This window comes from Acomys minous, assembly GCF_964271855.1.
Source record: "Acomys minous genome assembly, chromosome: 2".
Lineage (NCBI taxonomy): Eukaryota > Metazoa > Chordata > Mammalia > Rodentia > Muridae > Acomys > Acomys minous.
Genome location: NC_140484.1, coordinates 18,941,620 through 18,969,583, shown reverse-complemented (window position 1 = coordinate 18,969,583; position 27,964 = coordinate 18,941,620). Strand labels below are relative to the sequence as shown.

Below are 27,964 nucleotides of genomic sequence, written 5' to 3'. Positions count from 1 at the left end.
GAAGCACTTGGGACTTGAAGAGACTGGAGGCAGAGCACGGTGGTGCATGTCTTTAATCCCAGCACTTGGGAAGCAGAGGCAGGTAGATGCCTGGGGAGACTGAGGCCAGCCTCGTCTACAGTGTAGTCAGACATTGTCTCAAAAAACCAAAACAGAGAAGTGGGTGAGATCAGTGGCTGGAGAGATGGCTCAGTGACAAAGAACATGGAGCTCACAACCACTTGGAAATCCAGTTAGGGATTCAGTGCCTTCTTTGGCCTCCAGAGGCAACACACATGCACGTATGCACTCACGCACACACAATGAAATTGGTGATCAGGGCTGGTTGAGTTAATGAATGCCACTAGGCGAGCAAACCCCTGATCCAAAAGCCACGACACTGCTTAGATTCTTCTCACTGCTACAGACAACAGAAGACAATTAAATCCCAGTACTGAGAAAGAAAGGTGGCTGCAAGTCTACCTTCTAAACAGTGAGCTCAGGAGCTGAGGAGAGGGCTGAACAGGTAAGGGTAACTGCTACCCAACCATGGGCACCCGAGTTCAAATTCCAAGCATCCACGAAAAAGCTAGGCCCAGTCTCATGAAAACACACACACACACAGAAATAAGAAAACCATACCATTACCAAAAAAATTTCCAGTCATTGCAAAATACATATATACATATTCATAAAGGCACACGGTATTTCCAATATTACATGATTTTGTTTGCTAAATGCCTTTAAATGAGATTGATTCATGAGCCCAGGGGATAAAAATCCATCTTTTCCTAAGAATTTTGTTTCAGTTAGTGTACATTTTCTTCCTGTCTCAGATGCAGGAGCCTTGGGTGTTCACTACGAGATGAATGTATTTCTGGCACATTTTCCAAGAGGTGGTTGCTAGCACCTCAGTAAAGACATGGATCTTGATGTTCTCTTCCTATGTGCGCTTTTGGAAGTAGTTCCGCCCTTCGGGACAGCGTGCTTAGGTCTGTAAGAACTCAGGCTGCACTCTGGCCACTTTTCGGAATTCTTTCGTGTGGGTCTTAGGGCACTGCATCTCACACCAGCTGATGGGGACCATCTGCACACCTGGAAGGATGAAGACAAAGGGTAATGTGGGAGGCCTGAACTCCAGACACCCTGCTGAGGTCCTTTTCAGCTAGACAGGCCGTGGCTTGCTTAGCATGTGAAAGAGCACAGTGTCACCCCAGCACTAAAGGAGAAGGAAACCTTATTTACTCCATGACATATGGGACATTAACCCATTCCATACTGAGTACGTGCTCTGAGAGATGACTTCTGACACTGGACAAAACCAGCGTGTTCTCACAGATGGCACGACACACAACCACGTCACCAGATGATATTATCTTTTTTCTTTTTTTTAATGGGGAAGATGCTGGGGACTAGACCTAGAGCCTCGTGGACGCTAAGGAAGTGCTCTACCATTGAGCTACATCCTTAGGACCAGGTGTTACAATTGTAGGGGATCCACCACAGAATGTGGCACACACAGTTGATCAAAATATTATTTCCTGGGCTGGAGAGATGGCTCAGCGGTTAAGAGCATTGTCTGTTTTTCCAGGGGTCCTGAGTTCAATTCCCAGCAACCACATGGTGGCTCACAACCATCTATAATGAGATCTGATGCCCTCTTCTGATGTATAGGTGTATAAGGAGGCAGAACACTGTATGTAATAAATAAATAAATATTAAAAAAATATTATTTCCTATACTACATGTAAGTACATGTATCCCTATTGCTTCTCAGGGAAACAGACTCGGGAGCAAGAACAACTTACCGGATTCACTGTGGGCCACCACTACTCCTAACTCGTTTTCAGCAGTGGTCAGCAGGTAATTGGACTGCGCATCACCTAGGGAGATCTAGTCACACCGTCCAGTGAAGGGAAACGAGAGACTTAAAGTGACGTTGCTTCTGCCACTTCACCCCCTTTTTATACATCTTGTTTTTCTGACACGAGGCTTTATGTATCCCAGGCCAGTCTCGAACTCCTGATCCTCCTGCCTTCAGCTCCCAAGTGCTGGGATAACATGATGTGTCATTATGCTTGGTTCCATTTCTTCTTTTGTCAGAGAACCAGAAATCTGGCCAAAGAATACAACTTTGGCCAGACAGTGGTGACACATGCATTTAATTCCAGCACTCAGGAGACAGAGGCAGGTGGATCTCTGAGTTTGAGGCCAGCCTGGTCTACAGAGTGAGTTCCAGAACAACCATGTATACACAGAGAATCTCTCAAAAACCCAACCCAACCCAAACCAAGAAGGATACAACTTTGGCCAATACTATGTCACCTGGACGGAAACTCTTGTAAATTTCAACCTGCAAAAACCAAACGGGTAAAGGTATAGATTCGATCTACTTGACATCATTAAGCCACCCAGAAGACCCAGGCTACTTTCTAATCCCAGGGGGTGGGGGTCATTATTATATCAATTCAAATGTTTATTGTTCCTGTATTATGTCAATAAAAGAATTTGAATTTAGGAACTTGATCAGAGATCTGACAAAAGGAAGTGTAACTGGGCTGAGAAGACTCCAGAGTGTGAGGAGTAATGAATAAATGAGCTTCCAAAGGCCAAGAGCATGTGGTCACGTGCCTGTGAACAGCACAGGGGAGGCAGAGGAGGGAAAGTCAAGTCTGAGGCTAGCCTGGGCAAATCAGCAAGATCCCACCTCAAAGCAATAAACTTTGTGGGGGTGGAGCACATATACTCACGCATGAGGATGCGTATTTGTGTTGAGGTCAGACTGACATCTGGTGTGGTGAGAATTTTGGTTTCTTTTTTGTTTGTTTGTTTTTTGAGACAGGGTTTCTCTGTGTAGCCTTGGCTGTCCTGGACTCCCTTTGTAGACCAAGTTGGCCTCAAACTCACAGCAATCCGCCTGCCTCTGCCTCCTGAGTGCTGGGATTAAAGGCATGCGTCACCACACCTGGCCTAAATCAAGATTTCTAAAGTCATAGAAACACCCTACAAAACCACCACTAATCATCAACCTTGTCTTTTTCAGTTGCTCGGATATCTTCCTTGCTATAAAAAGAAAAAAGAAAAAGTAAAATTAGTTATCCGTGAGAAGGAAAGAATAGTAAACAAATAAAACAGGCCATATTGGGTTCCTAGCTGCTACAAGGATGGAGGGCCATCTTCAGCATGGATGATAAACATTTAGCCTTTATAGACAATATAGAACAATAGTATTTATAACTCTTGACAATGGAAAAGCTTATCAGAAATTCAAGGCTATTCTTGGCTACATATGGAATTTAAGGACAGACTGACTATAGGACTTTTGTCCAAACAAAACAAATCAAGAAAAGCCCACCAACCATCTAGCCTACAATAATTGCACAATCATTTCTCTTCAAAGAAGCCACAAAACAATCTATTTCTCCCACAAATTTTTGCTATTACTTTTTTAAAAAAAGATTTATTTTACTTTATGCGTATGAGTGTTTTTGCCTGTGTCCGTGTATGTGTTTGGTCCCCTGGAACTGAAGTTACTATGTGGGTGCTGGGAATTGAACCCAGGTCCTCTACAAGAGCAACAGGTGCTCTTAACTGCTTAGCTATCTCTCCAGCCCCTCCACAAAATTCTTCTTACAACCTTTGGGTTCAATCAATATAAAGAGTAAGATGTACGTCCGAGTGCACATGGGAGGTAGAGGCAGGCAAATGACTAAGTTCAAGGCCAGCCAGGACTCAATAGCAGGATGCTGTCTTAAACAAACAAAAACATAAAACAAAGAATACAAAGGTAGGCTGGGAGGATGGCTCAGGGGCTAGAGATGCATGTTGGTGACCTCTCTGGAACCAACGTCAAGGTGGAGAGAGAGCTGACTCTGGAAGGTTGTCCTGGCCTTCACATGAGTGCTGAGGTACATACACATACACAGCAGTAATAAAAATATGGGAAGAAGTGAAGAACATAAAAGGCCTTCCGATGAGCCTCTGCTTGTTTGGCTCATCCCGACACTGCTGGTTTACAGCTTCCCTCAGTCCTTACTGATACAGGGTCTCAAGTAGCCCAGGCTGGCCTTGAACTTCTCATGCACCTGCCTCCATCTCTAAGTGCTGTGGCTGCAAGCATTGGAGGGTCAAATCTAGAGCTTCTCCATCAACTGAGATATAGACCACCAGCTGGCCCCCACCCCCTGACAGCCCCACCCCCACCTTTATTTAAAAAGCCTCTTTTATCATTAACATTTTCCTTTCCTCATAGCTCTGGGGCAAGAAGTAAAGCACTAAGGAGAGTGGAAAGCAGGCAGGAGAAGGGACTGTAATTGCTTGACAGATTTCAGTCTTCCCACTACTCCTGTCTCACTCCTGGTGCTGAGGCAAGCGTGAACTCAAGAATACCTCTTACCGGATAGTTCCTCGAAAAGCGTTTTTAAGTGGTGTGGATCCCACATACAGGATGTGGACTTTGGCAAAACGTGAATTGATGCTAGAGACCTAGGAACAGAGAGGAAGGATAAGGTTCAGAGCACCAGCCACTGCTCGCTCTGCAGCAAACCAGGGTAACTCTACTACACAGACTTAAGGGGTTTTGTTCGGTTGTGTTTAGATTTATTCGATCTTGTGTGATAAGTGCTTTGCCTGCATGTATGTATGTATACCACACATGTGCCTGGTGTCCACAAAGGTCAGAAGAGGGGCTTGGATCTCCCGGAACTGGAGTTACACAGACGGTTGATGGTTGTGAACTACCATGTAGGTGCTAGAATCTGAACCCAGGCCCTCTCCAAGAGCAGCAAATGCTCTTAGCTACTAAGCCATCTCTCCAGCCCTTTAGTTCATGTCAAAATTTACATGCGTATGTGTGTCTGTGCACCTGAGTGCAGGTGCCCATGGAGGCTAGAGGTGTTGTATCCATGCCAGGAAACGGGGTCATAGGCAGCTGAGCTGCTCAGAGTGGATGCTGGGAACGGAAAGCAGGCTCTCTGGAGAGGCAGCAAATGCTCTAAACCTGGATCCATCTATCCAGCCATGTCTAAGCCGTGTCTGTGGGCTGGAAGCCACAGTGGCTACCTGATAGTGCTGTTCCGGAAATCCAAGGAGAATATAGAGTATTGACTTTTAAAACTACTCAAACCTAAATAACATTAGGTGTGGTGGTGAATGTCTATAAGACAATTCTAACCACAACAGAGGCTGAAACAGGAAGGTCTCAAGATCGAAACCAACTTGGTCTACACAGCAAGTCTGGGGCAAGCTTCAACAACTCAGCGAGATGATGCTGTCTCAATTTTTTCCCCTCCGAGACAAGGTTTTTTCTGTGTAGCCCCTGAACCTGGAGATCCCCCTGACTCTGCCTCCCAAGTGCTGGGATCTAAGGGCATGGACCACCACTGCCTGGCTCAATATTAACAACAAAAAAGCTCACTAAGCCTTACATAAAAATACAGTGTACGGTAACAAATCTAGGCACTTAACAGTTCTTGTTAAGAAATTAGTCTAGGTGGAATTCAATCGACATTTCAGCTAATTCCTGAAGTTGAGGTCATTGTGATAGTTTCAGGTTTTGTTGTTATTTTTTTGTTTTTTCTGAGACAGGGTCTCTCTGTGTAGCCTTGGCCATCCCAGACTCACTTTGTAGACTAGGCTAGCCTCGAACTCACAATGATCCGCCTGCCTCTTCCCAGCTCATTGTGACAGTTTCAAAACACACTCTTTCCCCCTGTAATAGTTTATAAAGAGAGAGGAATGAAGCTGTGTGAGGTGTGGGGACAGGAATGTGTGAGGCGGACACAAGAGGCTCAGTACATAATAATCATCCTCGGTTACACTGTAGGTCTGAGGCCACCTGGGCTCCATAGGACCCAGGCAGGGGGTATGATCAATGGATAGAAATAGAACTTGTTGAGGATGGGGATGAGTACGGAATAACACCCCGGACATTATAGGCACACAGCACATCTAACGTTAGTTTGCACCTTCTCTCCAATCCTCTGGGGCTGAGGGTGGAACTCAGGTGGCAGAACACTGGACTAGTCTATCGGCAGATTCTTAGCCCAGCATTTCATAACACCAGGCACGGTGCTACGTACCTGTCATCCTAGCATTTTGGAGGTAGAGGACTGATTGCCTCGCCAAGTCTGAGGCCAGCCCAGGGCTACACAGTGAGCTCCATGGCACCCGGGACTACAGAATAAAACTTCCTCAAGGGAAAAGAGGACACCCTTTCCCAGACATAAGCAGAACAGCTCAGAGAGAAGAATAATGAATCTTTTGAGATGATAGAGCCTAGGCTGGCTTCAAACTCAGTACATAGGAGAGGATGGGGCTGAACTTTTGATCCCCTTGCCTCTGCCTCCTGAGCACTGCAATTATAGGTGTACAACAGCACGTCAATTTATGTAGTGCCTACACGTCGAGAGCCCTGTGGCTCATGCATGGTAAGTAAACAATCTACCAAGTTAGGTACAAGCCGGGCAAAAACTAGATGTCTGAATTATCTATATTGAGCCTGGAAAATTTTAGACCAACATAATACAGTGCAACTTTCTTTAAACAAAACCAATAGGGCAAGCCTTTCTTTCTCACTTTTTAGGAACTCTCTATCATCATCATCATCATCATCATCACCATCACCAACATCATCCTAAGTGTGTGCTGGGGGCAGTGAGCGCAGGTTCGCACCCCACAGCATGTGTGGAGGTCTGCTCCAGTTACTGTGTAAATACTTGGTGTAAATACACCAAGACCAAAAGCAATTTGGGGAGGAACTGGCTTACAGAACAGTCCTCTACTAGGAAAAGTCAAGGTAGAAGAAACTTCAGGCAGGAAGCTGGAGTCAGGAACTGAAGGAGAGGCCATGGAGGGGTGCTGCGTACTGGCTTAATGGCTTGCCCAGCCTGCTTTCTTATACAACCCAAGACCACCTTCCTAGTTGTGCCACCACCCACAATGGTCTGGGCCCTGCCACATCGATCATCAATCAAGAAAATGCGCCACAGACAGGCTGAGCTGATGGCTGTGGTTCCTCAGCTGAGGTTCCTTCTTTGCAGGTGACTCTAGTATGTAGTAAGTGGATCAAAACTAACCAGGCAACTCTGTGGAGCTGGTTTTCTCCTGGATCCACACGCTCATGGGTCAGCAGGCTCCCTTGGAAAGGCATCTGAGAGGCTATGACCGACGCACATCTCTCCTCCCCCTTCTCTTCTTCTTTTTTTTTGGAGACAGGATTTCTGTGTAATAGTCCTGGCTGTCCTGGAATTCACAGAGATCCTCCTGCCTCTGCCTCCCGAGTACTGGGATTAAAGGCATGCACCACAAAGCCAGGCTCTTCATTTGTTTTAAGACATGGTGTTACTATGTAGCCCTGCCTGTATTGCCACTTAATTTGTAAGCCAGGCTGGCCTTGAACTCACAGAGATCTTCTTTCTCTCGAGTGCTAGTAGCAAAGGCACAAGCCAAAGTGTCTGTTTCCCTCTACCTCTTCTTTGGGTCAGAGTGTCACCATGAAGCCCAGCTTCGCTTTGAGATCCTCTGCCTCTCAAGCAACATCAGAGGTGTGTGTGTGCTGCTACACCCTGGCAGGAAAACATTCCGGGTTGACAGAAATGTCATTTTTATGAGGCTGGCTCAGCAGTTAAGAGCACTGGCTGCTCCTTCCACAGGACTTGGTTTCAAGAGCCAGCATCCACATGGCAGTTTATAATAATCTGTACTCAAGCCCCAAGGGGTGCAACAGTCCTTCCTAGCCTCGGCGGCACCGGGGACGCACAGAATACAGACAAAGCACCAACACGCATAAGATGACATGAAAGACCAAACCAAACCAAAACTCATTTCCTCCAGCTGAGGATGTAGTTCAGGGGTTCCATCACATCCTCACACAACCCCAAACAAAAGCCATGTGCCAGCCAACATGGCAGTCACTAACCACAATTTGCTACTGAGTACTTAAGCTGTGGATAGTGTTGGGGTTGTGGGGGTCAGGGTCTCACTCTGTAGCCCACACTGGTCTTGAACTGTTCAATTTCCCAAATACTGAGATTATAGATATGCATCATATCTATATTTCAGCCTGGCTGAAGAGAAGTTTTCTTTCTTCTTCTTCTTCTTCTTCTTTTTTTTTTTTTTGAGTCAGGGTTTCTCTATGCAGTCCTGGCTGTCCTGGAACTCACTCTGTAGACCAGGTTGGCCTTGCATATCCTCCTGCCTCTGCCTCCTGAGTGCTGGGGTTAAAGGCATAAGCCACCATACCTATCCCTGAAAATGACCTTTTAACACTTAATAAACTTAAACAGCCCCATACAGCTAGTGACTACTGTATCAAGTAGCAGAACGCAGCAGTTGTAGACTCTTAAGCACAAGATTAGGGCCAGCTCACCTTACAGGTGACCACAGCTCCCACATCTGGAAGAAGCTGGGACTCTGTCTCTCTCATCACAGACACCACGGGAAGCTGTGGAGAGAACATAAAGTCAGTGAAGTGGCTAAGGAAGCCTTGGGCCAAGACAGCTGAGGTTTGAGAAGAATACAGGATTGTCTTCAAACCGTTAGGGGTCACAAGCGCATACTGTAGGTTCATTTATTGCTTATAGCAGAGGACACTAGTGATTTTATGAAATTGGAAAAAAAAATTTCAGCAAATAAAGTGAACAAGAGGCCATTAGAATTAGGCTGCCAGATTTAATATGAACATTTCTTTTCTTTCTTCTTCTTCTTTTTTTTTGGTTTTCTTTGAGACAGGGTTTCTCTGTATAGCCTTGGCTGTCCTAGACTCACTTTGTAGACCAGGCTGGCCTCGAACTCAGTGATCCACCTCCTCTGCCTCCTGAGTGCTGGGATTAGGGTGTGCACCACCACGCCCAGCTTAATATGAATATTTCTGATTAGTTCTAAGTTTTTAAAGGTTCTCTTGGAGTTTCTTGGCATACAATCATATTGCTTATAATTATGAAGATCTTGACTCCTTCGAAGATATACTGCTTTAAAAAAAAATACTGCATAAGGTAGAATTTACAATTAAATGCTATAGAATAGCAATTCTTGTTTTACCCCAGTGGCAATTGGTATATCATCTTCGAGCAAGAAGGCAGGACCTCTCTTGCTTTGTTGTCCCAACTTCCTAGATTGTTCCTGTTTCAAACTGTCTGCTTAACCCATTCTTAACGTCAGAGCCGAATTCTTTCCACTCCTCCACCTCCACTGCTATCTAGAATAACAGACATAAAGCCCGCCACATGTTCTCATTGTACTGCACAATTCTTCTGAACACACACACACCTGTGCATATGTCATGGTTTGTGCCTGCCTCCTCCATAGCAAAAGTTACTTGGCTCATGACTCTATCCCCAGCAGTCAATCAGGGCTGCACTGCGCAGGGCACATGAAAGTGCTCAAGAGAGATCTATAATAGTGATGAAACAGACAAGCTGAGTTTATTTCCAAAACCAATTGACTGCGACCTATTTTTTTTTTTCTCTTTTTACAAATAAGCTGAACCCAAAGCAGAAAGTTTAGGGTTAGCCAGGTCTTACAAGTTTTGACTCTTTTTAATTTTTTCAAGCAGTGCTGGAAATTGAACCTGTGGTCCCAAGCTTGGCATTCTAAGAAAGCACTGTACTGCCAGTCACAAGCCCAGACTAGGCTAAGGTTTTAATTATTACTTTTAAAAAAAGATTTATTTATTATTATGAATACAGTGCTCTGTCTGCATGTATATCTGCAGGACAGAAGAGGGCATCGGATCACATTCTGGATGGTTGTGAGCCACCATATGGTTGCTGGGAATTGACCTCAGGACCTCTGGAGGAGCAGTCAGTGCCCTTGACCTCTGAGCCATCCCTCCAACGCCCCTTAATTCTTAATCTTTAATTGTCTAACGCAGGTCAATCACTGCTTTATCTATGACTTTTAGTACCTGGGAAGGCAGTTGTGTACCACCACCATGCATGGCTACACCTAAACGTCTAGTTGGGCAAGAATCTAGTGGGGTAAATGTAATCAAGAGGTAACAAATTTACATGAGTGCTTGGGAGGAAGATTCTTGGGCATGACAATCCCACTCCCACCAAAACCTCGCTTTCTCAATCAGCGGGTCCAGAAGGTCTTCTCTGGTTAAAAAAAAAAAAAAAAAGCCGATTAACGAAAGGGGCTGGGCAGGAGTGTGTTCCAGATAGAGGCACGTGCATAGGCCGGAGGGCTTAGAGCACTAGGACACTGAAAATCGCCAGTATTACTACACTGGTGTCAATGAGGTGGGACAGTAGAGCCACATGAAGGTAGAGAGGCAGTAGAGACGCACGACGGGAGGAAGCTCTCTGCTGGCTGGGATACTCTGAATTTGCATGCATTCCCCCCACTTCCTTCTATGAGAACATGCACACATCCAATCCAGATTAACCTCACTGGTGTGCAGCGGGTGTGCTTTAGCACAGCGCAGGGGTCAGAGCTGGGAAACCAAGAGACCAAAGCGTCTACTGCTCAGGAACCAAAGACGCGTCCGCAGTGCCTGTGCCCAAGGAAGGACCAGCACTCAACGGCAGCCTGGAAGAGAACGCGCGCTAGGTAGCCGCTTGCTTTACCGCGCCATTATCGCTGGTCTTCGTCAGGCAGCCTGCCAGCGACGAAAAGATGTAGCCGTGCCGGGTGTAGGTGCCGCTGCCGGGGCTGCCTTCTTCCAAGTTACACAGACGTTCGCCTGCAGAAGAAAGGTCGCTTCAGCCATGGGCTCCCAGAAGCTGGTTGCCATGCAGCCTGGGACTGCGTGCCGAGACCGCTCACTTACCGGGAATACAGTATCTCACAGGTGGTGCCATGCTTGCCACTGTCCAAAACCCGGATGAGGACGAAGTCGAGTTGTCATTGGTCAGCTAAAGGTGTAGCCTCGCAGTAACATGTGCATCAATTGGCGCCTTTAACCGCGCAGGGTAATAGTGAGGCCCGACTACATTTCCCAGGCTTCCCCGGCCCAGAGCTCTGGGCGTGTCTTTGCAGGCTCCGGAACTCGCGCCTGCGCAGCTGGGTAATGATGGGCAGGCGGCGGGTCCCGGGCCACTGGCTGTGGGCCATGGTGGGTCGTGCTGATTTCTACCCGGCCCGGGTCCAGAGCTGGAGCCGGAGGCAGTAAGCGGCGGACCTGGCGACTGGGCTGAATCTAGCTGATTGAAAAACTATCATGAAGCAGGTAAGGGCGAAGGTGCGGTGCTTGCTTCCCACCAGAGTCCCGGGTGTCCAGGCCTTTAAGTTCAAGTTCCTGGTCTCTCCACGCCCTGTCCTGCGTGGCTGCGCCCTTCTGAGTCCGAGCGCACCCTTAGCCTCAACCTGCAACCCCAACTTATCCATTTCACGGGTTTAAAGACTCAGACCCAGAGACAAGGTTTGGCTTGTCCAGTCTCAAGATAATTCGAGACATCCCAAACCTAATCCTATTTTTTGACCCGAGCCCATCATAGTTGGACCCGCTGCTCTTGGAGACACAACATTTTTTTCTGGTTTTGTAAACTGACAGTTTCTTCTCTTGCAGGCAGATACTCGAGAGTGTAAGCTCCTTACATGTGAATGAGCAACTCGATTTTAATATTACCACTCCTTTTTTTTTCTTCCTTTGATTTTAGCACGTTAGCCGGGAAAGAAGCCTTCATAAATTGAATATTATGCTTTCTCTTTTTTTTTTTCGAGACAGGGTTTCTCTGTGTAGTCCAGGCTGTCCTGGACTCACTTTGTAGTCCAGGCTGGCCTCACATTCACAGAGATCCACCTGCCACTGCCGCCCGAGTGCTGGGATCACCGGCGTTTGCCACCACGCCAGGCTGAATATTGTGCTTACTGATGTCTGACATCAGCTTGAGGTGGCAAAGGTCACAGGAGCAGCATTTTTGTCCAGATGAAATTTCCCATGACTTTGATCTCGTTTTCATCCGTTGGCTTTGGAATTTATTCCTATCTCCTCCTCCGCCCCTGCCTGTCAGGCTTCTCTGAGGTACAGATGGTGATGTACGGAAGTGCTGGTGCTTTAATCTTTAATCTGCTGGCAGATGGCCACATGGCCTGTGGGCACTACTGAGGGATGGCGTTCCTCAGGGTTTGGAGGAACCGTGTTTGCTTAGTACTCCTCTGTTCACTCACATCATCCTCTTGCCGCACTTAGATTTAAAATAGTTGCTTTTTCTTTATTTCCCCGAGGTAAAACCTCTGTTTCACTCTTGGCCCATGGACAATACATCGTGTCCTAGCCTCGTCATTATCCTCTTATCCTAGCAGGTAAAGTGAGGAGATGGGCCTGGTCTGCTGCTTGGTTCATTCAAATTTCATCAGCACCTACAAGCTTTCAGTTTTACATGTTTGATTTCTAGTTTGCTTTGCCCTCTGAATTATCGTATTTTAATAATGGTCTATTTCTTTGTTCATTAGAAAGAATGAGAGCAGCAAATCCTTTGGTGTTATCACATCAGCGAGCGTGTCCTTGCTGGCTTCTGTAGAGCTGCCAGCCTTTCCAGTCCTGTGTCTCTCCAGGTCATTCATTCAACAAGTTTTTATTGAATACTTCTATGAGCCAGGTATTATGCTGGGTATAAAAAGCCTTTGATTAAAAAAAAAAAAATAAGTGGCCAGGTGGTGGTGGCACATGCCTTTAATTCCAGCACTTGGGAGGCAGAGGCAGGGAGATTGCTGTGAGTTCGAGGCCAGCCTGGTCTACAAAGCAAGACCAGGACAGTCAAGGCTACACATAGAAACCCTATCTTGAAAACAAACAAAACAACAACAACAACAAAAAAGCATTTGATTTAAACCTGGGCCATATGCCTGTGTGTGTATGTGTATATATGCGATATGTTTGCATGTACACATAGACATTAGTATGTATAAAAAATTTAAGATTTAGAGAAAGTTATAAGACTGTTTAGGTAAAGACTTGAACCCTAAATCGGGTATAAATAGATGAGAATTGGTGAGTTCAAGGCCAGCCTGGTCTGGTCTACAAATCGAGTCCAGGACAGCCAAAGCAACAAAGAGAAACCCTGGGGGTGGGGGCCGCAGGTGGGCATGGTGCATGCTTTTAATGAGGTAAAAAAAAGGTGGGTTTCTGTCAGTTTGAGGCTGGTCTACAGAGTGAGTTCCAGGATAGTCAGCTACATAGTATGAGACCCTGTCTAAAATAATAATTAAAAATCCTAAAAACTGAGCATGATGGTGTGTACACCTGGAGGCGAGAGAATCAGAAGGTCAAATCATCCTTGGCCACACAGCTGTGCAGGGGCGTAGTGCTGTGGGGGAGTGTGCAGTGGCACAGTGCTGTGGGGGAGTGTGCAGTGGCACAGTGCTGTGGGGGAGTGTGCAGTGCACAGTGCTGTGGGGGGAGTGTGCAGTGGCACAGTGCTGTGGGGGAGTGTGCAGTGGCACAGTGCTGTGGGGGAGTGTGCAGTGGCACAGTGCTGTGGGGGAGTGTGCAGTGGCACAGTGCTGTGGGGGAGTGTGCAGTGCACAGTGCTGTGGGGGAGTGTGCAGTGGCACAGTGCTGTGGGGGAGTGTGCAGTGGCACAGTGCTGTGGGGGAGTGTGCAGTGCACAGTGCTGTGGGGGAGTGTGCAGTGCACAGTGCTGTGGGGGAGTGTGCAGTGCACAGTGCTGTGGGGGAGTGTGCAGTGAGGCAGTGCTGTGGGGGAGTGTGCAGTGAGGCAGTGCTGTGGGGGAGTGTGCAGTGAGGCAGTGCTGTGGGGGAGTGTGCAGTGAGGCAGTGCTGTGGGGGAGTGTGCAGTGAGGCAGTGCTGTGGGGGAGTGTGCTGTGGCACAGTGCTGTGGGGGAGTGTGCAGTGAGGCGGTGCTGTGGGGGAGTGTGCAGTGAGGCAGTGCTGTGGGGGAGTGTGCAGTGAGGCAGTGCTGTGGGGGAGTGTGCAGTGAGGCAGTGCTCTGGGGGAGTGTGCAGTGAATCATGAATCTGAGTAATAGCAGTCCACTTAAGTGATGGTTAAGCACGATGTTTCTGGTTCTTTTCTTTTGAGACTGGGTTTCTCTGTGTAGCTCTGAGTACACTAGGACTCTCTGTAGGTCAGACTGGCTTCTGCCTCCTCCATGCTGAGATTAAAGGCATGTGCCACCACCGCCCAGCTTCAGGCTTTCTTTTCTACATTTTCTGTGAATTCTTTCAGCTTTATAGGAAGTGATGGGAAAGGCTAGTTTCTCCCCTGGTGCTTTGGCCTCTTCCCTGTTAAGCTTCAATTTTCTTGTAGGCATTTGTTTGTTTGTTTGTTTGTTTTTTCACTTGTGTTTCTAAGCTTGTGGAAGGAGATAATTAACGATTTTCTTTGAAAAGCCTTTTGTGGTGATGAGCCAGGGTGCAAGGAGAGTGCATTACTCCAGTTACTGAGCTGAAACCCATCTCCACAGCAGAGTAACCGCCTCCAGTTTCTGCTGGGTTATGAGCTGCCTGTTAAATAAGTCAGTGGGGTTGCTGAGGACAAAGCAGTATTCCCTGTCCATTGTTAAAGTAGATTATCTTTATGCAGCTACTGAGACTATCATGGAAAGTCTGTTGGCGTCTATTTCATACCTGTGTTCACTGCCTGGGCAGTGAGAATGCAGAGCCGGGGGCACATTAAGAGCAGCTGCGGAGAGTGCAGAGAGCCAGGAGGGTGCCTGCGAAGCTTGAGGTGTCAGTCACGGAGCTGGCACTCAAACCCAGAAGACCTGGAACTGGTCCCTCCCACTGCTGGTCTCATCCTCTGAATGCCTGAAGTTACCTTGGCTGTTATATCCCTGGCTCAGGGCTGGAAATGGAACTGGAGACAAAGTATCTTCTGTCATCCAAGTGGTGGCTGACTGTCCTGACAGGGAACAAAGAGACATGTCATCTGGCTGGCCTGTAACCTCAGCCCACTAGAGTGGGAACACCTGGATAGGACCAGGAGAGTTCTGGTTACAGGATCCTGCGTGCTACATCCTGGCAACCCCCTGCCTCAGTGACACAGTCAGACATAGCAGCAGCCTTATTTATGTTGGTTAAGCTTCGCTCTGGTCTTTGTAGACAGATACCTCCAAAAAACCCTTCAGGGAGCTGAGGAGATGCCTCAGCTGGGAAAGTCCATGCCACAGGCATGATGACCTAAGTTGGATCACACAGAACTCATGTAAAAAGAGAAGCATGTCTGTAATCCTAGTGCTGGTGAGGCAGAGACAGGTGGATTCCTGGAGCTTGTTTAGCTGAACTAGTGAGTTTCAGTTTAGGGTGTGGTGGGGAGCTGAGAGAAGCAGTTAGGAATACTTGCTGTTCTTTAATATTATTAGTTATTACTTTGGTTTTTTGAGATAGTGTTTCACTGTGTAGTCCTGGACCTGTAGACCAGGTTAGTCTTGAACTTGAGACCTGCCTGCCTCTGCCTCCCAAGTGCTGGGGAAGACTCAGCCATCTGTAACTAAAGCTCCATGCAATCAGACAGCCTCCTCATGCCTCTGGACACTAGGTACACACATTCGGGAAAGCATCCATAAAATAAAAATAAATTTAAAAGAAGTATGTGGAGGCCAGGTGGTGCTTGCCTTTAATCCCAGCACTCAGGAGGCAGAGGTGGATCACTGTGAGTTTGAGGCCAGCCTGGTCTACAGAGTGAGTCCAGGACAGCCCAGACTGCTATACAGAGAAACCCTGTCTCAAAAAAACCAGAAAAAAAAAATGTAGTGTGTGGAGAGTGACTGGGGAGGAGATAGCTGGAGTCTTCCTCTGTCCTCCATGTGTGCTACACAGAGAACGCCTCCGACCTTGAGCTGTTTCTCCCTCCACTATAGCCCTTCAGGTGTAGGTTACCTAGGATCTGCTGCATAATCATGCAGTATAATGTAAATACTTTTATAGGCTCAGAACCGTCGGTCCCTACCTCAGTAATATAGTTGGAACAGTGACCCTGGCAAGTGTATAGAAAAGTAAAAAAAATTTTTTTTTTCACAGCCAATAACTGGCTTAATTGAGAAGTCCTCTAAACTGATGCTTTGACCTTTCTCACTGATAGGGTAGGACAGGCCCAGACTGGATGCTTATATTAGTATTCTCTCTTAAGAGCCATGCGGGGCCAGCGGAGTCTGCTGTTGGGCCCAGCCCGCCTCTGCCTACGTCTCCTTCTGCTCCTGGGCTACAGGCGTCGCTGCCCACCTCTGCTCCGTGGCCTGGTACAGCGCTGGCGTTATGGCAAGGTTTGCCTGCGCTCCCTGCTCTACAACTCCTTTGGGGGCAGTGACACTGCTGTGGATGCGGCCTTTGAGCCTATCTACTGGCTGGTAGACAACGTGATCCGCTGGTTCGGAGTGGTAAGTGATGATGCCCAGGGAGCCCAAGAAAAGGGGATGCTTTGGGGGAAGAGGGTGTTTCTGATGGACTCACACTAAGCTTTGGAGCCAACCTACCATGGCCAGGAAGTTCCTGAGTCTTGATGGGTATAGCTCTCTCATGGTTCTTCTTGACCTCACTGGTGTTGGCAGGTGTTTGTGGTGCTGGTGATCGTGCTGACTGGGTCCATTGTGGCCATTGCTTATCTGTGTGTCCTGCCTCTCATCCTCCGAACCTACTCAGTACCACGGCTCTGCTGGCATTTCTTCTATAGTCACTGGAATCTGATCCTCATCGTCTTCCATTACTACCAGGCCATCACCACTCCTCCTGGATACCCACCCCAGGTGGGACCCACAGGGGAATGGGAGGAGCAGAGTTGCACACTATGGTAGCCAGCCTATGAATGGGAGGGGGAGTGGCTTGGAATCTTTAGAAGCATAAGTCTTGTGCCCCTACAATGGTCAAATGTTCTCAATTTGCACAGGGCAGGAATGACATTGCTACCGTCTCCATCTGTAAGAAGTGCATTTACCCTAAGCCAGCACGAACACATCACTGCAGCATCTGTAATAGGTAGGTCCTGGCTTTGCTGTGAACCTCATTCAAGGCCCTTTTGCTGTAACCCTAGGGCAAAACCTGGCCCTGGAGTTAGTTAATTGGGTATCAAAGTACCTATTAAGATCAGGCATGGCTGGGAATAGTGGCACACACCTTTAATCCCAGCACTCAGGAGGCAAAGGCAGGTGGAACTTTTTGAGTTTGAGGGCAGCCTGGTCCACAAAGGGCAAGCCAGGACAGCCAAGGCTACATAGAGAAACTGTCTCCAAACCCCAAAACAAACTAGGTTCTGTGCTTCCCGTTTGCTCACACCTAGTCTTCAATAGGATCCTATGAGTGAGGCATTTTTGTTACCTGTACAAACTGAGGTGACAAGATGTTTCCTTGTCACCTAGCCAATAAACAACAGAACTGGGTTTGAAGGAAGGCCTGGCTGTCTTTGAAGTCTGTGCCCTTTCCACCTCAGCAGGAGCCTGGTCCTAGTAGGAAAGGATTGTCACTGACATCTCAAGCTCCTTGGCCACCATAACAGCCTGTGTCCCTCCCTCACAGGTGTGTGCTGAAGATGGACCATCACTGCCGTATCCTTTTCTGTCTTTACCCTGAGACCCTCAGCTTTACCCTCAGAGCACTGCAAGGGTTCACATCACACGTTCCAGGCTGTCTAACTAGCGTTATTCTCCAGTGAATTCTGGTTCCTGAGAAGTTAGTAGAAGAGGTCCTATGGGGGGCTTGGCATCTTTTGGGGGGAGAGAAACAGAATGTTTACAGACTTTCTAAAATGGATCTTGTAGGAGAAGGGAATTTTCTGGCAGGCCTTTTGTGGAGAAGCCAAGTGTTTGGGCTTCTGTAGCTGGAGGCGCCAGATGAACTGTGGGTCCTGTTTTGTCTTTGCATACAGATGGGTGGTGAACCTAAGTTAGGTTGAATATTTGCAGGTGGTTAAGATTTTCTGCTGGCAGCTGTGCATGGAGGGCAGGGGGGCCGCACGCCTGTAATCCCAACACTCAGGGAGATGGAGGCAGGTAGATCTCTGAGTTGGAGGCCAGCCTGGTCTACAGAGTGAGTCCGGGACAGCCAAGGCTGCACAGAGAAACCCTGTCTCAAAAACCAGCCAAACAAGAAAGATTTCCTGGTGGCATCTGAAAGCTCTGAAAAGCTTAGATACTTTTTACCTTAACCTTGGGAAACTGCCCTGTTTCCTCGCCTTTGTGCTTGGGTGGTGTTGAACTAAGGCTGTGCTGTAGGTGCTTAGCCGCCCCTAAGTACATTTGATCTTGTCCTTAATCATCCCTCCACCAGCCTGGTTAAACAACTGTGTGGGCCACTATAACCACCGCTACTTCTTCTCTTTCTGCTTTTTCATGACTCTGGGCTGTGTCTACTGTAGCTATGGAAGTTGGGACCTTTTCCGGGAGGCTTATGCTGCCATCGAGGTGAGCCCGTGAATAGGAGCAGAGTAACAACAGAGTGGAAACCTTTCCCCAAGGAATGGGTTGGTAGCGCCCTGTCTTAGAAGCCTGAGTATAACCAGCACTATTTTCATCCTCTTAGAAAATGAAACAGCTTGACAAGAACAAACTGCAGGCAATTGCCAACCAGGTGGGCAGTCTCCACCCCACTGCCTCCTGCTGCTCAGGCCTGGGGGTTAAGAGTTACTTAGGTCACTGGGTCTGCTGCTTTAGTTAGACAGGCTGCCTGCCAGACCAGGCCAGCACTTCCCGAGGGTGTGAGGGCTTGCTGGAAGTCTCTGGCATGGAAGCTTTTAGTAGCTTCTTTGGGCTAAGCCTGGACTCTGCCCTCATGATGGCCTGAGCAGCAAGGGGTCTATGTTAGTCTGTGTAATGGGGTTCCAGGGGACAGATACCATGCTGGTCTGGCAGCTTCCGATCATTTCCCCTCCCTGTTCCTATTCCTTTTAGTAACCCCTTATTTTGTGCACATCTTGGACTTGTATACTGTACTCCTGTAGCCTTTTCACAGTCCTCCCCCATTAGTCAGTGCCAGGTATAGCGCTCTCTTGTGGATGTAGCCACACAGTGAAGATGTGGCTGGCTAGAGACTGGTGTGGCTTCCCTGGAGTCCCATTACTGCTGTCAACCTACAAGCTCAGAGTCAGTTCCTTTTGTGCTTTGCTATCCACCCATTGTCTGTCCACGTGATGGTACCACTGGGTTTGGTCCCCCCCATCTGGCTGCTGGTCTGATTTCCTCTGTGGCTTTAATCCCCATTTTTATCTGCCTGGTTTTATATTCCTGCCTTTAGGTGCTTGGGGCTCTGGGGGCAGTTGCTGGAGACTGACAGAGCACGGGAGCCAGGCTTTGCTGTTTTCTTTTTGTAGACTTACCACCAGACTCCACCACCTGCCTTCTCCTTCCGAGAAAGGATAACTCACAAGAGTCTTGTCTACCTCTGGTTCCTGTGCAGGTATTTTATTTAACTCTGTTTTGACGGGTTTTAAAAAATTTTTTTTTGTATATGAGTGGTCTGTATTCACATACACCAGAAGAGGGGATTGGATCCCATTAAAGATGGTTGTGAGCCACCATGTAGTTGCTGGGAATGAACTCAGGGCTCTAGAAGAACAGCCAGTACTTTTAACTGCTGAGCCATCTCTCCAGCCCCAGTTTTGATCGTTTTAAAGGAGGGTAGCATTAAGAAAATTGTTGCTGGGCGTGGTGGCGCATGCCTTTAATCCCAGCACTTGGGAGGCAGAGGCAGGCGGACTGCTGTGAGTTCGAGGCCAGCCTGGTCTACAAAGTGAGTCTTTGACACCCAAGACTACACAGAGAAACCCTGTCTTGAAAAACAAAACAAAAAAAAAATTGTTGTAGGCCTTTTTTCCTCTTTGGCTGTCTGAAGGCAAGATGGGTCCCCAGCAGCTCTACTGGAGTCACGCACGGAAGCTCGGCCAGGGTTCTTGCTCCTGCCACGCTTGCTCTAACCGCCACGGTCTGATCCGGAAATACGGGCTCAACATGTGCGTTCAGTGTTTCTGTCAGTACTCGAAGGACATAGGCTTCATTAAGTTGGACTAAGTGACCTTGAGTGGATTATTCAAGACTGTCTGCCCAGTGAAACGGATCATGCTAGCCTTTGTACATAAAGAATAAAAAAGTGAAGACCTTCAAAAAAAAAAATTGTTGTAGGTGCCCACCCTCAGGGAGGACTCAGATATTCTGAGTCATTGCCATTGTCCTTCTCTAACTGAGGCTGCAAACGGGGCTTCTCTTCACTATGTTGGGGCAGAGAACAGCAAGGATATGGCATTGCTGGTTATTAAGCACCAATAATATGATCATGTCAGTTATGTGCTAAGCTAAGCTAAGCTTTTGCTTTATTACTTCTTAACCAAAAGGTAGGTGACTCCCCATTTACTGAGAAGGGAAATTGGAAACTTAGAGGAAGTAAAGGGGTTTGTTCTGCAATGTACAGCTAGTTGTTGCAGAGTTGGAATATGAATTCTGCCAGCCCAGTCCTGCCCGTCATGCTTGTATGATCCTTCACTACCTTCCAAGCGTGGGCATTGTAGGAAAAGTGACACTTTCCTCAGTAGTAGACTTATTTCCCCATCTTCCCTTCAACATCTATTTATTTATTTATTTTGGTTTTTCGAGACAGGGTTTCTCTGTGTAGCCTTGGCTGTCCTAGACTCACCTTGTAGACCAGGGTGGCCTTGAACTCACAAAGATCTGTCTGCCTCTGCCTCCTGAGTGCTGAGATTAAAGGCGTGCGCCGCCACACCTGGCTTTTTGTTTGTTTTTTGTTTTGATTCCCCACTGTCTATCAGCTTCTAATTTCTATCCATTTCGGCCTCTTTTCCTAGTTCTGTGGCATTGGCCCTGGGTGCCCTCACCATATGGCATGCCGTTCTCATCAGTCGTGGTGAGACTAGCATTGAAAGGCATATCAACAAGAAGGAGAGACGCCGGTTACAGGCCAAGGGCAGAGTGAGTGGGAAAGAGGGGACTTGGGTGAGCAGGTGGGTAACTTATCCTACATCTAATAAACAGGCCATGGTCAGGGCAGACTGGACAAGGGTCCAGTTTTATTTGTTATGTAGTCCTTCTGCATGAGTGTTGGGGGCAAAGGCATGCATTACCACAACCAGCCGGCAGGTGTCTTAAGAAGCTTACAGGAGCTGTATCCTCATGTCTAAGATGAGGAGATGAATGGAAGAGATTTGTAGAAATGTATTTTTCTTATCTCTAGGTATTTAGGAATCCTTATAACTACGGCTGCTTGGACAACTGGAAGGTGTTCCTAGGTGTGGACACAGGAAGGTAAAGTAAGAGAGAGCAGTGCTGTGCAGCAGACCCAAACTCCCATGACAGAGAAAATGACCTACCCACAGGAGCAGGGAATGTGGTAGAGAAGTTTAGAGTTAAGTTTCCTCCTTAGGAGCAGCCACATGTGACCAGCTTTTTGTTATAGACTTTAGACCACCACCACTGTTTTATTTGACCCATTGGGGCCTGAGGTTAAAACTTTTGTTTTCAATTTAAGAAGATATTTGTGGGCTGGGTGTGGTGACCCACACCTTTAATCCTAGCACCTAGGGAGGCAGAGGTAGGCAGATCTCTGGCCAGCCTGGTCTACAAAGAGAGTCCATGGATAGCCAGGGCTACACAGAGAAACCCTGTTTTTTTTATGGGGGGGGGAAGGTATTTGTGAGTATTTTGCACACATACATTTGTATACATCATGTGTATGCCTGGTGCCTGAGGAGGTCAGGAGGGGGCACTGGGTGGATCCCTTGGAACTGGAATTGTAGATGGTTATAAGCTGTCATGTGGGTCCCTGTCTTCTGCAGGACCAGCAAGTACTTTCTGTTCACTTCTTTTTGTTTTGGTTTTTTTTTTGTTGTTGTTTTTTATTTTTTTTTTAAGATTTATTTATTTTATATATATGATTGATCTTATCTGCAGGTACACCTGCAGGCCAGAAGGAGGCATCAGATTCCAGTACAGATGGTTGTGAGCCACCATGTGGCTGCTGGGAATTGAACTCAGGACCTTTGGAAGAGCAGACAGTGCTCTAAACCACTGAGCCATCTCTCCAGCCCTTGTTTTGTTTTTTGAGACAGGGTTTCTCTGTGTCCTGGACCCGCTTTGAAGACCAGGCTGGCCTCCAACTCTCTCAGAGATCCGCCTCCCTCTAACTCCCCAATACTGGGATTAAAGGCTTGTGCCACTATGCTCAGCTGCACCAACCACTCCTAACTGCTAAGCCATCTCTCCAGTCGTTAACACTGTGGTGTAAGAGATGTGGTTCAGCAAGACTACAGAAGAGTACTGAGAAAGCAGTTCTTAAGACAGGCCATGTAGGTAGGATGGATTAGTCACCAACCCTCTTTAAGCTGTATGGAAGCTGAGTTCAAGCAAACAATGTGAGAGACAGAGGTAATATACACATGACAGAAGTCCTACAGCAGTTATGTGAGGCTAGCTCTAGTCATTCTAAGAGGTAAGAGCAAACTGCTTTTCAAATGGCAAATGAGTAGGCTAGGCCCCATTGTGCACATCTGTAATTCCAGCACCTGGAAGTCACAGGCAGAAGATCAAGAGTTTATGGCTTTGCCTCCCCTCAACCCATGCCACCCCTGACAGTTACTGAAAGGGCAACAAGCAGATGAATCTAAGCACTTTTTGCTTTGCCGTGTCCTCATTGCATTCCCACCTACCACTGTGTTTCTAGTGCCACAGCTGTAATTCCAGTACTCAGAAGACCAGGGCAGTAGGGTCAGTAATTCAAGGCCAACCTGGGTTATACAGGACACTCTAACTTGAAACAAAAATAAGTGACTTGAATTGAGAAGCCTACAGGAGTATATGCAAACTGTTGAGCCCCCCACCCACATGCTTTTGTTGTATGCGTAAATGTAATTAAAACTTTCTTATATATAAAAAGAGAGCGCTCAAGATGCCTTCAGAGCCCCAGAGGGTACAGTTCTCAGACAGTGTCAGATAGAGATTAGAATCACATAGTCTTTGAAAGACTATTGTATGCTTGCTGCAGGAAGGACAACCAAGAACTCAGAACTAAACAGAATTTTTTGTCATTCCTCACAGGCATTGGCTGACTCGGGTGCTGTTACCTTCTAGTCACCTACCCCATGGGAATGGTATGAGCTGGGATCCTCCTCCCTGGGTGACTGCTCACTCAGCCTCTGTGATGGCTGTGTGAGCCATGATGCGAACACTGTTGGATGCTTATTGTGTCTCTCGAGAGCTTCCAAGGGCAGCTTTTCTTGGAATCCATGACCATAATGAGCCATTAGGTCCGCACAGGGACAATGAAGAAGAATCTTCTGGCCAACTCAAAACAAGACACGTGGAGAACCCCCAGGACTGATGTCTCTTTACTCAGGCAAATCAGTTTTAGCCCCAGACTAGGGGTCAGGCAACTAGCTACCTTGTCCAGTGCTGACCCTGACATCCTTTAGGTCACAGCGCTGGGGCTGGACACCATCTCTTTCACTTTTGGAAAAGATTCATCAGGTATGTTGAAATTCCGGCTTCTAATGGGACAAAGACTCTGAGCCTATTGCCAAGGTCACTGCCATTTCTCACATGCTATGGAAGGAGCAAAAATAAAGGCATTTGATTTGTAAAGATAACTCTGCCTTGGTGATGGGGGAAGTCAGGATCAAGAAGGCCTACTGAATAGCTCTTATTTTCAAGGGCTGAGAGTTTTCTGAAACATTCTGGCATATGTAGGATAAAGGGAATACATGTCAATCTGCCCATTATTTAAAAAAAAAAAAAAAGACAAATTTTATTTTCTGGCAGGTGCACACACACACACACACACACAACGATCCCTAGCCCTCAAGGTTGCACTCAACTGCATTCACCTTTCAGCAGCACAGCTTCCTTTTCCTGACACAGAACAGCCACAAGGTCTTTTCCTCAAATACAAGTCTCACTCAGTTTCTTCACTAAGTTTGTACAGCCATGCAGAAGCCCAGTATTTGTACTGCATCCATTGATAGACAGGCTGTGGTCTCCTTGTCTGTTGGGATGGCTGATAGTTGCAGGTTAGATTGTCAGAAGGGTCTAGGCCAGGACCAAGGGCTCAGCTCCCTGGACTCCCCAGCAGAAACCTGTAGACACAAAGGATGTTGCAACACTGCTGTGAGGTTCTTGGTGCCATCACTCCCCTCAGCCTACAGCTTACCATTCTCCCCTGGCTGATACTGCTTCCTTGCGTACAAGTCTCTTCTTGTCATCCAGAGGCTTCGCTAAGGCCCGGATCACCTGAGCTTTGTATGGCAGCAGCTGTGAAGTTAGAGGACATCATTTACTCTTGCTGGACTGAGCAGTAGGAAATGGTGCTTCTGACACTAGATAGCTCATACTCTGGAGGAAGTGAGATGTGCCCCACATCTAAGAGTTACCTATTTTATGTGCATGCCTGGTACCTCGAGGCCAGAAAAGGGCATCAGCTTCCCTAGGACTGGCTTTATAGATGGCTGTGAGCTGTCATGTGGTACTGGGAATCAAACCTGGGTCCTCTGGAAGGGCAGGCAGTTCTCTTAAGCAGTGAGCTGTCTCTCCAGCCTCATGTTTCTAATTTAAGGTTTGAACACAGGACCTCATACGTTACACATTTGCAGTGAGACTCAAATGATGGGAAGAGGCAGGATGACCAGTGTCATCAGGTGGTCAGAATTTACTGGAACCATTCTGAGCGCCCAGGGAGTGTGTGTGGTGGGGAGTCTGTGCTTTGCTATGTGTACCATGTATGTAGTTGCTATCTTACCATACTCAGTTGGGTGGCTAATCTCACTTGAGAGAGAAAAAAAAACAACAACAACAGAAAACAACAGCAACAAAAAAACCCAACCAGGTGTGTCAGTTCACACGAGTCAGGCCAGTTTGGACAACAGAGACCACTCTGTCTCAAAGACTTACCACAGGAGTGGGTAGGCGAGTGAGAGCATGCATGCACTGCAGAGCAGCAATCCGGACAGCCTGGAACACAAACGAGGTCAGAGGAGACAAAGGAGAAAGGCACTAAAGGGATATGCTGGGCTCAACGCACCATCGAATGACTGGAGCTGAGGTTCAGGAATTTGGCGACCAGGGTATCAACATGAAGACTCATGACTTGGGGTGCTTCTAGTAGAAGGGGTTGGAGACAGCTGAGAGTGGAAAGCTGGACCACGGAGTCAGGGCAGGACAGTGCCTCCAGCAGCAAGGAAAGGAGCTGAGAGGCAATGGAAAATGGGGTGCACATTATGGTTTGGCTCTCCTCTACCAGCCCTCGCCATGGAGCAGCCCTCTCCCTTGCTGAGGGGTGACTGCACGACTTACTGAGGGCAGCTCTGGTAAAAGCACTGGCTTGGGCAGCCTGTTGAGGACATGAGACAGGCCTTTCAGATAGTTCGGCTTCACATCTGGGAGGAAAAGAGATGCACAGGAGGCAAGATGGGCTAGACAATGAGTTTGAGATTTCAACTCCAATCTCTAACCCATACATCAGACAATTAAAAGGGGTGTGGGGGGTGGGGTGGTCATCCAAAGCCAGCCTGCACTACAGTGTGAGACCTGTGGAAAGATATAGCTCAGGTGGGAAAGTGTTTTCTGTGCAACACGAGTCCCACTGAACCACGTAAATAGCTAAGTGCCGTAGTGCACACCTGCAATCCCAGCCTTGGGGAAGTGGAGATGGAGTGCTTGGGGCTTGGTGACTAGCCAATCCTCACAAAGCAGCAAGCTCTAGGTTCACTGAGAGATCCTGTCTCAAAAACTCAGTAGAAGGGATGGCAAGACAGCTGCTAAGGTAAAGGATCTTGCCTGTATAGCCTAAGCCCCATCCCTAGAATCCACTTGGTACAACTAACTTTTGCAGGCTGTTCTTTGACCTCCAGATGCATGCATCCATACGCATGCACACAAACAATGTGGAGAGCAGTGGAAGACCAGTCAGGCCAGGGAAGTGATCAGCAGGTCAGTGGGTAATGGAACCTGCTGTTAGGCCTGACAGTTTGAGTTCAATCCTTGGGACCTATATGGTGGAAGGAGAGACCTCAACAGGTATATTGTGGCATGCAATTAATTAAAAACATGTAATAAAAATAATGTCTGCATGTACACACACAAACACACACACAGTTTTAACAATAAGCCTCTTGAGCTCTTAATAGCTCAGATGTACCCGTCAAAGGAAAAAGTGGGATGAAGTACAGGTTTGTAGGTGCAGACCACAGTATAGCATCTGGGTTCTAAATTACTGTAGGGACTGTGGCCAAGAGGAGAGCTCCATGCATTTGGAGACCAGCTTTCAGACACCTTGGGGAGCAGCATGGAAGCCTTGGACCAAAGCAGGCACATTGTCTGTGAAGAACCGCTGGCGGAACATAATCCGAACATCAGCATGGCCAGCACGGGTCAGCACATCAGAGCCGTCAGACATGAGCAGAGAGAAGCCATCAGCTGCTGCAGGGCCAAGTACTGGATCACTGAGGAGGCCCATGAGCTGGTGAAAGGAAAAAGAGCCTTTCAAGTGTGCTAGAAGGACAAATTTCTAATACCAATGAGGATGAAAGCCTTGTAAGAATAAGAGACCAGAACCAGGTGTGGCGGCATGCACCTTTAATCCTAGTACTCCGGAGGCAGAGGCAGGTGAATCGCTGTGAGTGTGAGGCTAGCCTGGTCTACAAAGTGGATCCCGGACAGCCAAGGCTACACAGAGAAACCCTGTCTCAAAAAAACAAACAAACAAACAAACAACAAAAAACCAACAACAACAAAAAACAAACAAACAAAAAAGTAAGAGTCCAGGGACTGGAGAGGTTATCTGGTCGTGAGCACATGTCATTCAGAGAACTTGGGTTCAGTTCCCAGCATCCACATGGTGGTTCACAACCGTCTGTAACTCCACTTCCAGGAGATTTGGCAATGTCCTCTGCCTTCCTCGGGCAGCAGACATGCATGTGGCACACATACAAAACACACACATAAATACTTTTTTCCCTTTAGGACAAGGGTCTCTCTCTATAGCTCTGGCTGGCCTGGAACTCTTAAGGTGGACCAGGCTGACATCAAACTCAGAGATCTGCCTATTTTTGCCTGAGTGCTGGGATTAAAAAGCACGCACCACCATACCCAACACAAATAGATCCATCTTCAGAAAAGAACAGTAAGAGGTAATGGGATCTAAGGAAAGTTCCTCTTTAGATCCCAGGTATGTGTCAGGAAGGACTTACCCGGGTGGTAAGACAGGTGCTGAGAGGATGGTACCTGAGGACCAAAGCCTTGGTTACCTGTAACAGGGAAAAGGGTAGTCAGGGTCTGACATTCAAACTCCAGAACCCCAAGATACACCTGCTACATGTGGCTCAGGAGCTTTGGTGACTTGAATGAGATGTCTGTGCCCCAAAAAGCTCAGGCATTTGAGTACTTGGTCCCCAGGTGGTGGCTGTTCAGGGAATACTAGGAGGCATGGCCTTGCTGGAGGAAATGTGTCCTGGGCCTGGGTTCTGTGTTTTAAAAGACTCAAGCCATTCCCAGTGTCTCTCTGTGTCTTCCTATTTTGGCTCAAGAATTGAGTTCTCTGCTGTTTCTGCTGTCACGCCTTCGCTCTACCACTGTGGACTCTGACCTCCTGAGACTGGCCGTATACCCAATTAAATGCTTTCTTTTCTAAGCCATCTTGGTCACAGTGTTTTAACAGGGCAGTAGAAAAGTAACTATTATGGGCAAACAGGTATTTTATTTAGCGACATGATTATCTGTGTCTAGCCAGCATCTATGCTCCCGTCTCACCCAGAGTAGCAGTGTGAAAGCCTGATTACGGGAAGATTCAGAGGCCAGGCCAGCCTCCACTGTGTCCATAGCGAGCTGGAGCAACTCGTCCAACTGCTGCCCTAAAAAGGAAGGAGGACATAATTGTGCAATGGCAATGTGGTCTTTTCCTTTAATGACAAAGAATGCAAGTCATCTAGTGCAGAGCACCTGGGAAGCTGTTAGAAAAGGACAATCAAAATGACAGAATGCCAGCAGGACAGTCTGTACGGCAGAGGCGCAGCACTCTCAGCACAATGCTGGAGACAGAACTGTCTACTCCAATACAGACCTACTCCATGGAGGCTGGGGAGATGGCTCAGCAGTTGAGAGCA

At 47.5% G+C, this 27,964-nt stretch overlaps 4 protein-coding genes across 13 annotated transcripts in view; 2 read left to right on the top strand and 2 right to left on the bottom strand.

The window, feature by feature from the left end:
- Positions 1–38: 38 nt before the first annotated feature.
- On the bottom strand, positions 39–10,898 carry EXOSC1 (exosome component 1). The gene is made up of 8 exons (XM_084749530.1): positions 10,751–10,898; positions 10,548–10,663; positions 8,348–8,422; positions 4,376–4,464; positions 3,009–3,042; positions 2,282–2,332; positions 1,788–1,872; positions 39–1,074 (listed from the first exon to the last, which is right to left on the bottom strand). The coding sequence occupies exons 1-8, from the start codon at positions 10,779–10,781 to the stop codon at positions 968–970; spliced, it is 588 nt and encodes a 195-aa protein (XP_084605656.1). The 5' UTR covers positions 10,782–10,898; the 3' UTR covers positions 39–967.
- Positions 10,899–10,956: 58 nt separating this feature from the next.
- ZDHHC16 (zDHHC palmitoyltransferase 16) lies at positions 10,957–23,458 on the top strand. Of its 8 annotated transcripts, none has more exons than XM_084749457.1 (12): positions 10,958–11,149; positions 12,376–12,477; positions 16,013–16,259; positions 16,431–16,625; positions 16,766–16,854; positions 17,392–17,420; positions 18,142–18,275; positions 18,394–18,441; positions 19,181–19,266; positions 20,666–20,789; positions 21,052–21,122; positions 22,911–23,458. In XM_084749457.1, the coding sequence occupies exons 3-12, from the start codon at positions 16,017–16,019 to the stop codon at positions 23,023–23,025; spliced, it is 1,134 nt and encodes a 377-aa protein (XP_084605583.1). In that variant the 5' UTR covers positions 10,958–11,149; positions 12,376–12,477; positions 16,013–16,016; the 3' UTR covers positions 23,026–23,458. The 8 variants fall into 8 exon arrangements, with proteins under 8 accessions (XP_084605586.1, XP_084605587.1, XP_084605583.1 ...); XM_084749456.1 differs by having other exon boundaries at positions 15,965–16,259; XM_084749454.1 differs by having other exon boundaries at positions 12,376–12,521.
- On the top strand, positions 19,275–19,979 carry LOC311579240 (small ribosomal subunit protein uS14-like). Its single transcript, XM_084749604.1, has one exon. It carries the CDS (start codon positions 19,707–19,709, stop codon positions 19,875–19,877), a length of 171 nt encoding a protein of 56 aa, XP_084605730.1. The 5' UTR covers positions 19,275–19,706; the 3' UTR covers positions 19,878–19,979.
- Positions 23,459–23,590: 132 nt separating the features above from the next.
- The window catches only part of MMS19 (MMS19 homolog, cytosolic iron-sulfur assembly component), a 36,335-nt gene continuing 31,961 nt past the window's right edge, over positions 23,591–27,964 (bottom strand). For all 3 annotated transcript variants that reach the window (XM_084749418.1, XM_084749419.1, XM_084749420.1), the window contains 8 exons: positions 27,612–27,712; positions 27,053–27,109; positions 26,136–26,322; positions 25,158–25,240; positions 24,886–25,050; positions 24,756–24,815; positions 24,019–24,119; positions 23,591–23,944 (listed from right to left, as the gene is read on the bottom strand). In XM_084749418.1, coding sequence (XP_084605544.1) covers positions 23,917–23,944; positions 24,019–24,119; positions 24,756–24,815; positions 24,886–25,050; positions 25,158–25,240; positions 26,136–26,322; positions 27,053–27,109; positions 27,612–27,712 — 782 coding nt within the window. In that variant the 3' untranslated portion in view covers positions 23,591–23,916. The remainder of the gene's footprint in view (positions 23,945–24,018; positions 24,120–24,755; positions 24,816–24,885; positions 25,051–25,157; positions 25,241–26,135; positions 26,323–27,052; positions 27,110–27,611; positions 27,713–27,964) is intronic.

Excerpts from the sequence above, each read along its gene's own strand:
- EXOSC1 (XM_084749530.1), bottom strand. The coding sequence starts at position 10,781 with ATGGCACCACCTGTGAGATACTGTATTCCCG. Across the intron at positions 8,423-10,547 it reads AGACCAGCGATAATGGCGCG|CTTCCCGTGGTGTCTGTGAT; the intron begins GTAAAGCAAGCG and ends TTCTCTCCACAG. Across the intron at positions 4,465-8,347 it reads GAGCTGTGGTCACCTGTAAG|GTCTCTAGCATCAATTCACG; the intron begins GTGAGCTGGCCC and ends CTCTGTTCCTAG.
- ZDHHC16 (XM_084749458.1), top strand. The coding sequence starts at position 16,017 with ATGCGGGGCCAGCGGAGTCTGCTGTTGGGCCCAGCCCGCCTCTGCCTA. Across the intron at positions 16,855-17,391 it reads CACTGCAGCATCTGTAATAG|GTGTGTGCTGAAGATGGACC; the intron begins GTAGGTCCTGGC and ends CCTCCCTCACAG. Across the intron at positions 21,123-22,910 it reads CTAGGTGTGGACACAGGAAG|GCATTGGCTGACTCGGGTGC; the intron begins GTAAAGTAAGAG and ends CATTCCTCACAG.
- LOC311579240 (XM_084749604.1), top strand. The coding sequence starts at position 19,707 with ATGGGTCCCCAGCAGCTCTACTGGAGTCACGCACGGAAGCTCGGCCAG.